The sequence below is a fragment of the Vipera berus genome (genome assembly GCF_964194415.1).
Source record: "Vipera berus genome assembly, chromosome: Z".
Classification (NCBI taxonomy): domain Eukaryota; kingdom Metazoa; phylum Chordata; class Lepidosauria; order Squamata; family Viperidae; genus Vipera; species Vipera berus.
The window spans coordinates 7,352,139-7,364,582 of NC_138205.1; the positions used below are offsets into that span (position 1 = coordinate 7,352,139).

At 39.2% G+C, this 12,444-nt stretch overlaps 2 protein-coding genes across 2 annotated transcripts; both read left to right on the forward strand.

The window, feature by feature from the left end:
• Positions 1–1,118: 1,118 nt before the first annotated feature.
• Positions 1,119–1,991, forward strand: LOC308678572 (olfactory receptor 6M1-like; the record flags this gene model as incomplete). Its single annotated transcript, XM_081345800.1, has 1 exon — positions 1,119–1,991. One exon carries the CDS (start codon positions 1,119–1,121, stop codon positions 1,989–1,991), a length of 873 nt encoding a protein of 290 aa, XP_081201926.1.
• Positions 1,992–6,682: 4,691 nt separating this feature from the next.
• LOC308678573 (olfactory receptor 6E1-like) lies at positions 6,683–7,630 on the forward strand (the record flags this gene model as incomplete). Its single annotated transcript, XM_081345801.1, has 1 exon — positions 6,683–7,630. One exon carries the CDS (start codon positions 6,683–6,685, stop codon positions 7,628–7,630), a length of 948 nt encoding a protein of 315 aa, XP_081201927.1.
• Positions 7,631–12,444: the final 4,814 nt, after the last annotated feature.

Below are 12,444 nucleotides of genomic sequence, written 5' to 3' on the forward strand. Positions count from 1 at the left end.
GTGGAGTGGAGTAGAGTAGAGTAGAACAGAACAGAATTGAATTTAGAGTAGAATAGGAATGGAATGGAATGGAATGGAATGGAATGGAATAGAATAGAATAGAATAGAATAGAATAGAATAGAATAGAATAGAATAGAATAGAATAGAATAGAATAGAATAGAATAGAATAGAATAGAATAGAATAGAATAGAATAGAATAGAATAGAATAGAATAGAATAGAATAATAGAGTTGGAAGGGACCTTGGAGGTCTTCTAGCCCAACCCCCTGCTCAGGCAGGAAACCCTATACAATTTCAGAGAAATGTTTCTCCAATCTCTTCTTAAAAACTTCCAGTGTTGGGGCATTCACAACGTCTGGAGGCAGGTTGTTCCACTGATTAATTGTTTTAACTGTCAGGAAATTTCTCCTGAGTTCTAGGTTGCTTCTCCTCCTTGATTAATTTCCATCCATTGCCCCTTGTCCTGTCTTCAGGTGCTTTGGAGAATAGCTTGACCCCTTCTACTTTGTGGGAAGAGTTTTATATACAGTACTGTATCTTAATATAGTTCTATAGAAAGAAGTATCTTCATATACTTCTCTATAAAGGCATTCATGCTAGAGTTTTAATATTATAGACAGTCTTTGGTCATGAAATATGGGAAAGAATAGTTTGAGCGAATATCGCATAATAGCAGCAATGCCACCTTCCTTCATAAAACAAGTTCTTGTTTTTATTAAAAACCACACATTCAGTGACTGAAAAACAATGATCCAACCAAAATATCTTCTTTTGCAGAGTTACATTTTGAAGGAAGGTTGACCGTCAGTTCTCAGTTTCTGCTCCTTCAGAGAAGTCGTTTCAATGCTGGTACATTTCTATCAGAAGAGGCATGATGGAGTAGACCCCAAACCCTTGAATTCAGGAGGCTTTTTTTTTGTGAGAGGTCTCCAGTTTTGAATTTGGGACTTAAGAGAAGAAGGCAAAATACATATTTTCTAATGGCACCAATCTGACGTGGGTTGTTTCTTTGTTTGATTTTTCTCCACCAGCAAATTCGCAATGAGAACTAGGACTCAGAATAGCACAACACAAGTGGCAGAATTCATCTTAATTGGCTTCCAACTACCTAGGCCCATGGAATTCCTCCTTTTTTCATTGCTTCTGGTTGTGTTTTTCTTCACCTTAGCTGGAAACCTCACGATTATCACTCTGGTTTGCATGGACCAACGCTTGCAAAGCCCCATGTATTTCTTCCTTTGCAACCTCTCCTTTTTGGAGATATTTTTTGTTCTGACAATCACACCAAAGATGATGATGGATCTAGTTTCTCGGAACAAATCTATCTCTTTCTTGGGCTGCATCAGTCAGTGCTATTCTTATTTCTTCCTTGGTACCTGTGAAATCATCCTGATTGCCGTAATGGCCTTTGATCGCTACATTGCTATCTGTCATCCGTTGCGCTACACGATCATCATGAATGGACGGGTCTGTGTGAATTTGATATTGGTGTGCTGGATTGGTGCTTTCATGAATAATTTTGGCCCCATTGTTCTCCTGAGCCAACTGTCCTTCTGCAGCTCTAACATTATAGATCATTTCTTCTGTGACTATGCTCCACTGATAAAGCTTTCTTGCAATGATGTAGATACTCTCCTCACTCTGGAATCTACCCTCTCTCCTCTGGTGTTACTCAGCTCTTTGTGTGTAACTGTCATCTCTTACCTCTACATAATTGTGACTGTCTTGAGCATGCAGATCAGTGGCAGCCGTGGGAAGACTTTTTCAACCTGTGCTTCTCATCTAACAGTCGCTTCCATCTTCTACGGCAGTGCCATCTTCATGTACTCTTTGCCCAGCAAGAGTCATTCTCAGGATGCTCAGAAAGCTGTGGCAGTTCTAACTGCTGTGGTCACCCCACTACTGAACCCTTTTATTTACACTTTGAGGAATGAGAAGGTCAAGGATGCTTTCCGAGACTGTTTGCAAAGGCACAAATGTATTTTGTGAGAAGAAACCATTGGAAACATTTAACCAACCTTGTCTGATCTCAAACAAATCATCATAGAGTTGGAGTTTGTTGCTACATGGATAAGAGAACTATCATCTACTGCTGTAGTCTAGATTGGGATCTCAAAAATACATTCCAGACGAGCACAATAAAAAAGGGCTTCTGTGCTGCTACTAGGAGAACAGCATGCACATGGCCACAGTTACATCAGAGTTAAATTTTGTGAAAGGCAGTTTTTATGTTATGCTGGATTGTTCGGGACTTGGAAACAATCTGTGTACATTCTTATGCTTTGAAATCATTGCATTTCTATTTCTAGTTGTAATCCTGATCTTGAATGAAGACTAGCACTGAAATTCTCCTCTATTGGGACTAGAATTCTTGTTTGGCTGTTCCTTAGATCTCAGCATTCTTGTTTGATCTTTCACTCTTCTTGGCTTTTAATTTCTAAGTTACTATTAGAGGAATGTAACTGGTGATGTAGTTTCAAATATATGTGTAAGTATGCAACGAACAGAACTATTTTCATCCAAATAATGTGAAACTGTCACACCATCCTTTTGAAAATAAATCATTTTGGGTTGCAGTATCAATATTATTTAAGGGAAAAAAAACAGCTGACATAAATTGATTTGTTTCCTAATTATAAGTTAAGTCTTATATGAGAAATATTTGCAAATTGGGAACAGAACAGAAATAATATAAACAAATAATGATGTATATTTAGAGGTATGCAACTGTGGAAGCTGGGAGGAAATAAGTAAGGTGTTGTGTCTGGATACAGATCAATGACTTTTGACTCATCATAGCAGGCTTCTAATGGAGAAAAGGTGATATATTTTCTACATACAGTATGTTGTGACATTCCCGATGGATTATATACTACCCATGATTCAACAGATCACTTATTTTCATTATTTCTCCAATCATGTCCCTCCTCCCTTAAACAGGAATGTCCCAATGCTTTGTGTGACAGCTATTCCACCACTATTTCCTAGCTTTGTAAGAAAAGGACCCATCAGCCACATAGTCAGATGAACAGAATAGGAAAAGGAATAGGAATAGGAAAAGGAATAGGAATAGGAATAGGAATAGGAATAGGAATAGGAATAGGAATAGGAATAGGAATAGGAATAGGAATAGGAATAGGAATAGGAATAGGAATAGGAATAGGAATAGGAATAGGAATAGGAATAGGAATAGGAATAGGAATAGGATAAGGGTAGGGTAGGGTAGGGTAGAATTAGAATTAGAATAGAATAGAATAGAATAGAATAGAATAGAATAGAATAGAATAGAATAGAATAGAATAGAATAGAATAGAATAGAATAGAATAGAATAGAATAGAATAGAATAGAATAGAATAGAATAGAATAGAATAGCTTTGCTGGCCAAGTTTTATCGGACACACAAGGAATTTGTCTCTGGTATATAAACTCTCAATGTACATACAAATAACAAAGTAATCTAATCATAAGACACCCATAAGAGAATGTAATAGAAAAGATAAGCTATATCCTTAGACATAAGACAGTAAAACATAAGACAGTATTGTGGAATTATGTGTTTCAGCAAAAACACCTAATTCCCACAATAACTCCCCCACAGAAAGAAGTGGGAGGGTGAGATTGGAATCATGAATGGTCAAGAGGTCTAGCTGCATTCAACTAGAAAATTAATTTGGTATGTTTTTTTTAATTCAGCCTAATTATTTATTTAAAACTTTTACATAGCCACCCATTTTATAACCAACTTCCAATCCAATCCAATCCAACCTAACCCAATACCATTTTAATCCAATCTCATCCCATCCTGACTTTGCTAACACCTTTTTGCACTGTGTGCTTCAAAAAGTAACAAAGCCTGTATCATAGTTACATATCACAGAGGTTGGGTTCACAGAGGTTAAGTCAAAAGCAAACCACAACAATCCTTGGTATGTTGCATGACAGAGAACAAAACAAAGCATAAAGTATGAGGAACATGAGCACAATGATTTTCTCTGTCTTTAGGTTTGACATCAATAAAGGAAGCAGATACAGAATACTTGAGAGGTCCTTGGTGCTCTCTGATTTTGTTCTTTTTCTTGCAGACATTTCATTACCCAAACTAGGTAACCTCCTCAGTTACCTAGTAATACCTGGGGTATTGTTTACTTGATTATTGGTCTGATGTTAACATTGGAGTTAATCTATGCTGATCTGGGTGCTGGCTGCTGGTGGAGAGGTGCTTGTTAATGTCTTTTCAATAGACATATAGACATTAACAACATCTATAGAGTATGCAAAAGGGACTATCACCCAGCCCAAAAAGAAGCAAAAAGACCCAAGCACTTCTCCATCAGCAATCAGCACCCAAAAAAACATAGATCAGGCATGTCAAACTCGCAACGTCATGTGACGTCGTGCGACGTAGCACAACTTTTTCCCCATTGCCAGCAGTGGGGTGGGTGCGGTTTCAGGATGACGCCTCCGGCCCGTGGGCCAGCAGTTTGACATGCCTGGCATAGATTAACTCCAAGGTTAAAATCAGACCAACAATCAAGTAAACAATAGCCCAATCAAGAAACTGCCAATGAAGCCAATAGCCAACAGCCCAATCAAAGAATCTCTGAGACCATCCCCACCAACACAGACAGGCAAGCCACTAGCAATAGCAATACCAATTAGACTTATATACCGCTTCACAGTGCTTTACAGCATTCTCTAAGCCAGACATGTCAAACTCGCGACATCACATGATGTCGCGCGACGTATCGGAACTTTTTCCCTTCGCCAGCAATGGGATGGGCGCGGTTTCTCCGTGACGCTCTGGCCCGCAGGCCGGCAGTTTGACACCCCTGCTCTAAGCAGTTTACAAAGTCAGAATATTGCCCCCAACAAACTGGGTCCTCATTTTACCAACCTTGGAAGGATCGAAGACTAAGTTTACATTGAGCTGGTGAGACTCGAACTGCCAAATTGCTGGCAGCTGGCAGTCAGCAGAAGTAGCTGCAGTACTGCATTATAACCACTGTGCCACCTCGGTTCTATAATATAGGGTAGAACAGGGGTCTTCAAACTTGGCCCTTTTATGACTTGTGGACTTCAACTCCCAGAATTCCTCAGCCAGGCATGCTGGCTGAGGAATTCTGGGAGTTGAATTCTACAACACATAAAAGGGCCATGTTTGAAGACCCCTGGAGTAGAATATACACTAGAACAGGGGTCCTCAACCATGGCAACTTTAAGACTTGTGGACTTCAACTCCCAGAATTCTCCAGAAGCAAAGCTACACTAGAATATAAACTGACAGCAAACCCCACTCTTTACTAGCACTGATGATGTTACCTAGTTTGGGTAATGAAATGTCTCCAACGAAACAAGCAAGCTCAGAGAGCACCAAGGATCCCTCATGTCAACCCTGAGCTACAAATATTCTCCTTCATTAGTAACAGAATAATGATACAGATTCCCTGCAATGCATTTTTTTTTGCTCCTGAGAGATCTTCACGAGCAAGATTTGAATCCCTCTTATACCACATGCTTCAGAACAGTAACTAGTTCCAGTGTCTATGAGAGGTTGCTTCTGTGTTCGTTGCCATGACATGTTATTGAAGACAAAGACAGAAACATTGCAGGGGAGGTACATCTGTGAGCCAAGAAGACAAGGCATCTTCTCAAAAGCCCTGAGAATGGAGAATGTTATGCTTCCCAAACACTGAATCAAGGGGTAATATTTTAATAGATGTTTTTGCTTTGCCTCTGATTTGTAGGCATAATGAAACACAGTTTAAACCATCTACAAAATGGCTTCTAGCAGCAGACATTAAAATGAGACAATAGCATAACATCATAAAAATGATATGAATACTTGTATATGTAGATTGCAAGGGGTGAAAATGCTAGGCATTGCAAAAATAAAGGAATAAAATTTGATAGTTCCTTTTTTTCCAATACTTTTTTCAGTACTGGAGTACCACAACTTCTGAAGGCAAGTTGTTCCACTGATTAATTTTTTTCACTGCGAAGAAATTTCTCCTGAGTTCTAAGTTACTTCTCTCTTTCTTCAGTTTGCATCCATTGTTTCTTGTCTTGCCTTCTGGTGCTTTGGAGAATAGTTTGACCCCCCCCACACACACTTGTTTGTGGCAACCCCTTAAATATTGGAACACTGATATCATGTCATCCCTAGCCCTTCTTTTCATTAGACTAGATGTACCCAGTTCCTGCAGGTATTTTAACCTTCAGCCCCCAGATCATCTTATCTGTTCACATTGATTCTGTTAACGTTCATCTGTTCCCACTGATTTTAGGTAAAAATACTGAAAGAGAATTTGAACCCATCTCAGAAGAACAGTCTGGAGAACATTGAGCAAAGGTGAGATAGCCAAAATATCATCATCCAGAAACAGATCTTTGCATGTCCACAAGGATAAATTGTTTTTGACAGGTGGAAACATGGAGGGATCCCTTGTAGCTCCAACTTGGATTAACCACACTCAGAAGTAGACTACAGTGAAGAATTGCCCTATTTGGAATAACATATTAGAAGAATCATGGTCTGATTCAAAGCATCAGGTTTTAACCTCTTTGATTTTTAATGCAAAGAATGGAAACTGATAAGCTGATGCCCATGTGAAACATGCAATCAAAAGAAGAATGGGGATCTGGAAATTAATCTCTTCACTCTGTTTTTAGGAATGAACTAATGGCAAATAGGACCACAATAAAAGAATTCATACTGTTGGGGCTGACTGACAACCTTCCACTTGAAGGTAGCCTTTTTCTCCTCCTGTTTGTGATTTATCTTTTGACATTAATAGGAAACATGCTGATTGTTATTATCACACTGGTGAATGTTCAACTCTGTAGCCCAATGTATTTCTTCCTCCGACATTTGGCATGGGTAGATATTGGGTATATGAGTACTATAATTCCCAAAGCACTGGTCAATATAGCTACTGGTACTAAGAGCATCACTTTAGCGGGTTGCTTCATACAGTTATTTCTTTATTTGGTCCTTGGCACCACTGGGTTCTTCCTACTGGCCATCATGTCTGTTGATCGCTACATAGCCATCTGTAACTCTCTTCACTACACAACCATCATGAATGAACAAATCTGCTCATTATTGGTACTTTGTTGCTGGATTGTGGGTTTCTCACTAATTCTAGTTCCATCCATTCTTTTCTTTCAAATGCCATTTTGTGGTCCCAACAACATCATCAATCACTTCTTTTGTGACAATGGACCATTAATCAAACTCTCGTGTGTTGACACCAGCTTCCTAGAAATGACTTATTTTGTAGTTGCCATATTCTCTCTGCTTGGGACCTTAAGTGTCAACATTGTGTCTTATGTCAAAATCATTTCCACCATTCTGCGTATTCCATCAGCTACTGGGAGGAAGAAGACCTTCTCCACTTTTGCTTCTCACATGACCGTGGTCACTATCACTTACAGCAGTTGTATTTTCATGTATATCAAGCCAAAAGGCACCATCGGGTTAGACTACAACAAAATAGTGGCTCTTCTGAATACTGTTATCACTCCATTTCTCATCCCAATCACGTACTCTTTGAGGAACAGACAAGTGCAGGATGCTTTGAAGGCTGAACTGAGACAAAGGATTGGCTTTGCCAAAAAATTGAGATGATTTACTATTCCTAAGGGTCTGAAGTAGATGTTCAGATTTAATCTCTTGGAATGGATTGTACTGCCTTCAAATGTAATAATCAATACAAGGGGATTTGAGAAAGCATAGATGATGGGGTAATCAAGAATGGAAACATCTGATTGACATCAATGGCCGAATCCCTGAAAAAAAATTGCTTTGCTAGTGAAGAACAATGGAAAAAGACATGTGCCCATCTCTCCTGGTTGTCCATTTACAAAACACATCTGGTTGCACATTATGTGACCTAAAACAGGGCTTTTCAACCAGTGGTACGGGTACCACCTGTAGTACATTGGCACCTGGCAGGTGGTACGCAGCCATCTGAGAAAAGTGATAGCAAGGGAGGGGAATAAGCTGAACCAGTGGCAGCACCACACAAGCCTGAGCGAGAGACGGCTGGAGCTGCAGGGCTGTCAGAGATCAGCAGAAGTGCTAGCATCAGCGCCAGGCTCCAGCTGGAGCTCGGTGCTGATCCTGCTGCTTCTGCTGAGCCCAGAAGAAGCGCCGATCAGCTGGAATGTTGCAGCATCTCCAGGCTCTTGTGATTTACATTCAGATGCTTGGCAACTGATTCATATTTATGATGGTCACAGTGTCCCAGTGACCAAAACCTGCTGCAACCACCCAGCAGACGACGGGAATAAAAACCAAACACCCCACCCCACCCCCACTGCCAATCCTCAACAGAAATGCTCACAACAATGAAAACCTCGGACAGGAGGAAGAGTGCCGCCGGGCAGGCAGGCAGGTGTCTTGCTCAGCTGTGGCTTGGGGGGGACACTTTTTTCAGTGCCATTGTAACTTTGAACAGTCACTAAGCGAACTGTTGTAAGTCAAGGACTACCAGTACTTCGTCACATTTCCCCCTTTTTTTTTTTTGGTCATCCAGTTCTTGACAACTTGCTAGGCGACTGGTAGTACTCGGATGTTGCCATATCCTAAAAGTGGTACAACGGGTGAAAAGGTTGAAAAGCCCTGACCTAGGAGACATGGGAGCTTCACCTAATGCATCCTCAAAGCTCTTACCATCTTCAGAAGCAGAACATACAGCCACCATCTCCTGATTGTTTCTCGGGTTCAAGTATGTTTTATTAGTTGGCACTGTGTGGATCATATGCAATACAATACAATAAGATATTTGGTTTTGATTTACTTATGGAGTCAATAATGGCAAATGTAGCTATTTTTCTTGATGTTTGTCACAGGGTAGAATAACTGAACTGGGGAATGGAGCTCAATGATTGTAGAATATTAGCAGGCAATGCTCCCATTGATAAAGCTGAATGTAACAGAAAATGCATAGTGAAGGCATGAAACATGAGATCTAGAGCTAGAGAATGTTGCCAATATAGAAAGTAATGTTTGTAAGGTGCCCGTAGTCACCTTAATGTGAACTGGGCAGCAAATTTGGTTTAATAAATAAAATGAATAAAACAAGTTTCTAATTAAGAGGTTTTGTTGGTTAATTCAAGCCAAAACACAGCATTATGGACTTTTTAAATTATAGCATCTTGTTTCTCAAGACCTATCAAGAATTCATGCAAAGTTGCTTTGGGATATTGGAGAAAGATGGTAGACAACACCTCCCTTCCTTTATCTTGCTCACTATGACTCATAGTTCTCATTTATAAACATTTTTTGGTATCCAAATATCCAGCAAAGATTGAAAGCAGAGGGAAGTTGTTGAATGACTCAAGCATGCAAGCAAAACTACAGTTAAATAAAAGAAATTATGAGTCCAGATCAGAAATGGACATTGACGTCTGAGTCTGATCATGTTCTGTGATGCTCTGGAATCCTCCCTCAAATACTTTCTGTCTGAATCCACTGTGCCACTGGCACAGTTTTATTACCACTGGCCAATGGAATTAGACACAGCCAAGTCCATTTGATTCCCACCGTTTTCAATGAGTTTTGTAAATGTGTGCTTGAAATACTCAAAATTGATTGAGAGAGAACTGATTTGTATTATTAGATCTGAATTGAATGGCTAATCAAATAAACCCTCAACTGAAGTGAAGACAGATTTGTACACCCCTTGGAACATGCGCACAATGGTCTTCTCTGCCTTTGGGTTTGACATCAACAGTAGAAGGAGATACAGAATACTTGATACAGATTCCTTGCAAAGCATTTCTTTGCAGTGAGATGTCCCTGAGGGATCTTCACAAGTCAGTCTTGAATTCTTCTTATACTACTTGCTTCAGAACTGTAACTAGCTCTATTGAATATAAGAGGTTGTTTCTGTGTTCATTGTTATGGAAAGATGTTAAAGATGAAGGCTGAGATATTTCAGAAGGGGTACATCCATGAGTGAAGAAGACAAGGCTTCTTTTCAAAAGCCCTACAAATGGAGAATGCTATGCTTCCCAAACGTTGAATTAAGGGGTAATATCTTAATAGATGCTTTCGCTTTGATTTGTAGGTATAGTGAAACATAGATTAACCAACTAGAAAATGGCTTTTATGTAGATTGCAGGGAGTGAAAAATAGTTTGCATCCTAAAAATAACTTAGGAAGCAAAATTTGATAGCTAGCTGCTTCAAAACAGTAACTAGCTCTATTGTTTATGAGAGGTTGCTTCCATCTTCATTGCCATGAAAAGGTATAGAAGGAGGCAGCAAAACTGCATAGGGGTTACATATGTCAGCCAAAAAGACAAGACATGTCCTCAAAGTACTAAGAATGGAAAATGCCATGTTTCTCAACAAACTGAATTAAAGGGTAATATTTTAACAGATGTTTTTGCTTTGCCCCTGATTTGAAAACAAAACAGACATAGTTTACCAATCTAGAGAAGTAAATGCTATTTTCTATATTATTAAACTGTGTCGATTTTGCTTACAGAGCTAAGCAAAATAAGCAAAGCATAAATAAGATGACAAAACAGCATAAGGATCTGAAAAAATATGTGAATTCTACAATGATTGATATGATTCCCAGTGGTAAAAATATTATGACAAACCAAAAATATATTAGCAAGTAAACGTTGCATGTTTTTGCTTTGCTTCTGATTTGTAACCATATTAAAAATACCTTGATAATCTAGAATATTGATTTGATCGGCATGATTCAGATGATAAATATCACAAGGATCTTGAAAAAAATGTGAATATTTTAGTGTATGTAGTTTGCAAGGGTTGAGTGTTTTTGCATTTTTTTTATGTTTCTAAATCTCAAGAGTGGTGAGCTAAAATATTACTTTGTAAAACTAAGAAATGGATTTCTGACTTCCAAAGTAGAATATGAAGTTAGTTAATTTCTGGTTTGTAATGCTTGAACTGTTTTGGAAGCAAATGTAAATTATATCTAGGTCCAATATTCACATGGGAATATGCTAGATAACTAGTGAAACCTACTGCACACAACTTTATTGTTCTTAAATTAAGCTACAATTGGTGAAAGTTTCACATTATGCTATTCATAAACTATGGTTTGCAAACTACAAATGCCTACTTCATGCTACATATACACCACACAATGACTAGGCACAATGCCACTTGTTATTTCTAGCTTAATGAAAAGAAGAATTGGGGGTGATATGATAGCAGTCTTCCAATATCTCAGGGGCTGCCCCAAAGAAGAGGGAGTCAAGCTATTCTCCAAAGCAGCTGAAGGCAGGAAGAGAAGCAATGGATGGAAACTAATCAAGGAGAGAAGCAACCTAGAACTAAGGAGAAATTTCCTAACAGAAATTGATCAGTGGAACAGCTTGCCTTCAAAAGTTGTGGGTGGTCCAAAACTGCAGGTTTTTAAGAAGAGATTGGACAATCATTTGTCTGAAAAGGTAGTGTATAGGGTTTTCTGTTTGAACAGGGAGATGGTCCCTTCCAAGTCTGTTATTCTGTTATTTAGAATGATCATTATTTATTTATTTTTCTTATGAAACATTTTTGCTAGGTTTCTTTAATGAACTTACATTCTGGAGGGGAAAAGATCAGAATTATATTCTTATTTATTTCCAGGGACAATTCAGAAATGGAGATTTTGATCATAAAACGTTGAGGAAGTTTGAATGTTTAGCTTGTCTCTTTTATTCAACTCTATATTGCAAGAAAAAAATATGAAAGTCCAGGTTTAGAAATTGGGCAGTGGTGGGATTCAAATATGTGAACAACCAGTTCTCTGTATGGATGCCACTTTCAGAAGTACATACTGGGCTTGGGCAACAAAAAATTAGCTACCGGTTCTGCCAAACTGGTGCGAACCGGCTGAATGCCACCACTGAAACTGGGGCAGGATTGTTGTCTTCTTGGTGTCTTTTTCACAACTTCCCCAATTATAATTAAGTTTGGCTTCCTGGATTGTGCCACAAAGGGTCGTGTGGTTGAAACCTTGTTGAGTTGACCCAATTCTGCAAGGAAAGACTATCTACAGAAGCAACTAGTGCAGAGATACTCTCTGAAACAAAATTTTCTTCTGAATTACACTGTTCCTCCTGTCCCACAGCACTTATAAAAGGTAAAGGTAAAGGTTCCCCCGCACATGCGTGCTAGTCGTTTCCAACTCTAGGGGCTGGTGCTCATCTCCGTTTCAAAGCCAAAGAGCCAGCACTTGTCCGAGGACGCCTCCGTGGTCATGTGGCTGGCATGACTGGATGCCAAAGGCGCACTGAATGCTGTTACCTTCCCACCATAGTGGTCTCTATTTTTCTACTTGCATTTTTTTACATGCTTTTGAACTGCTAGGTTGGCAGAAGCTGGGACGAGTAACAGGCACTCACTCTGTTATGCGGCACTCGGGTTTCAACCCACCAAACTGCCGACCATTTGATCGACAAACTCAGTGTCCTA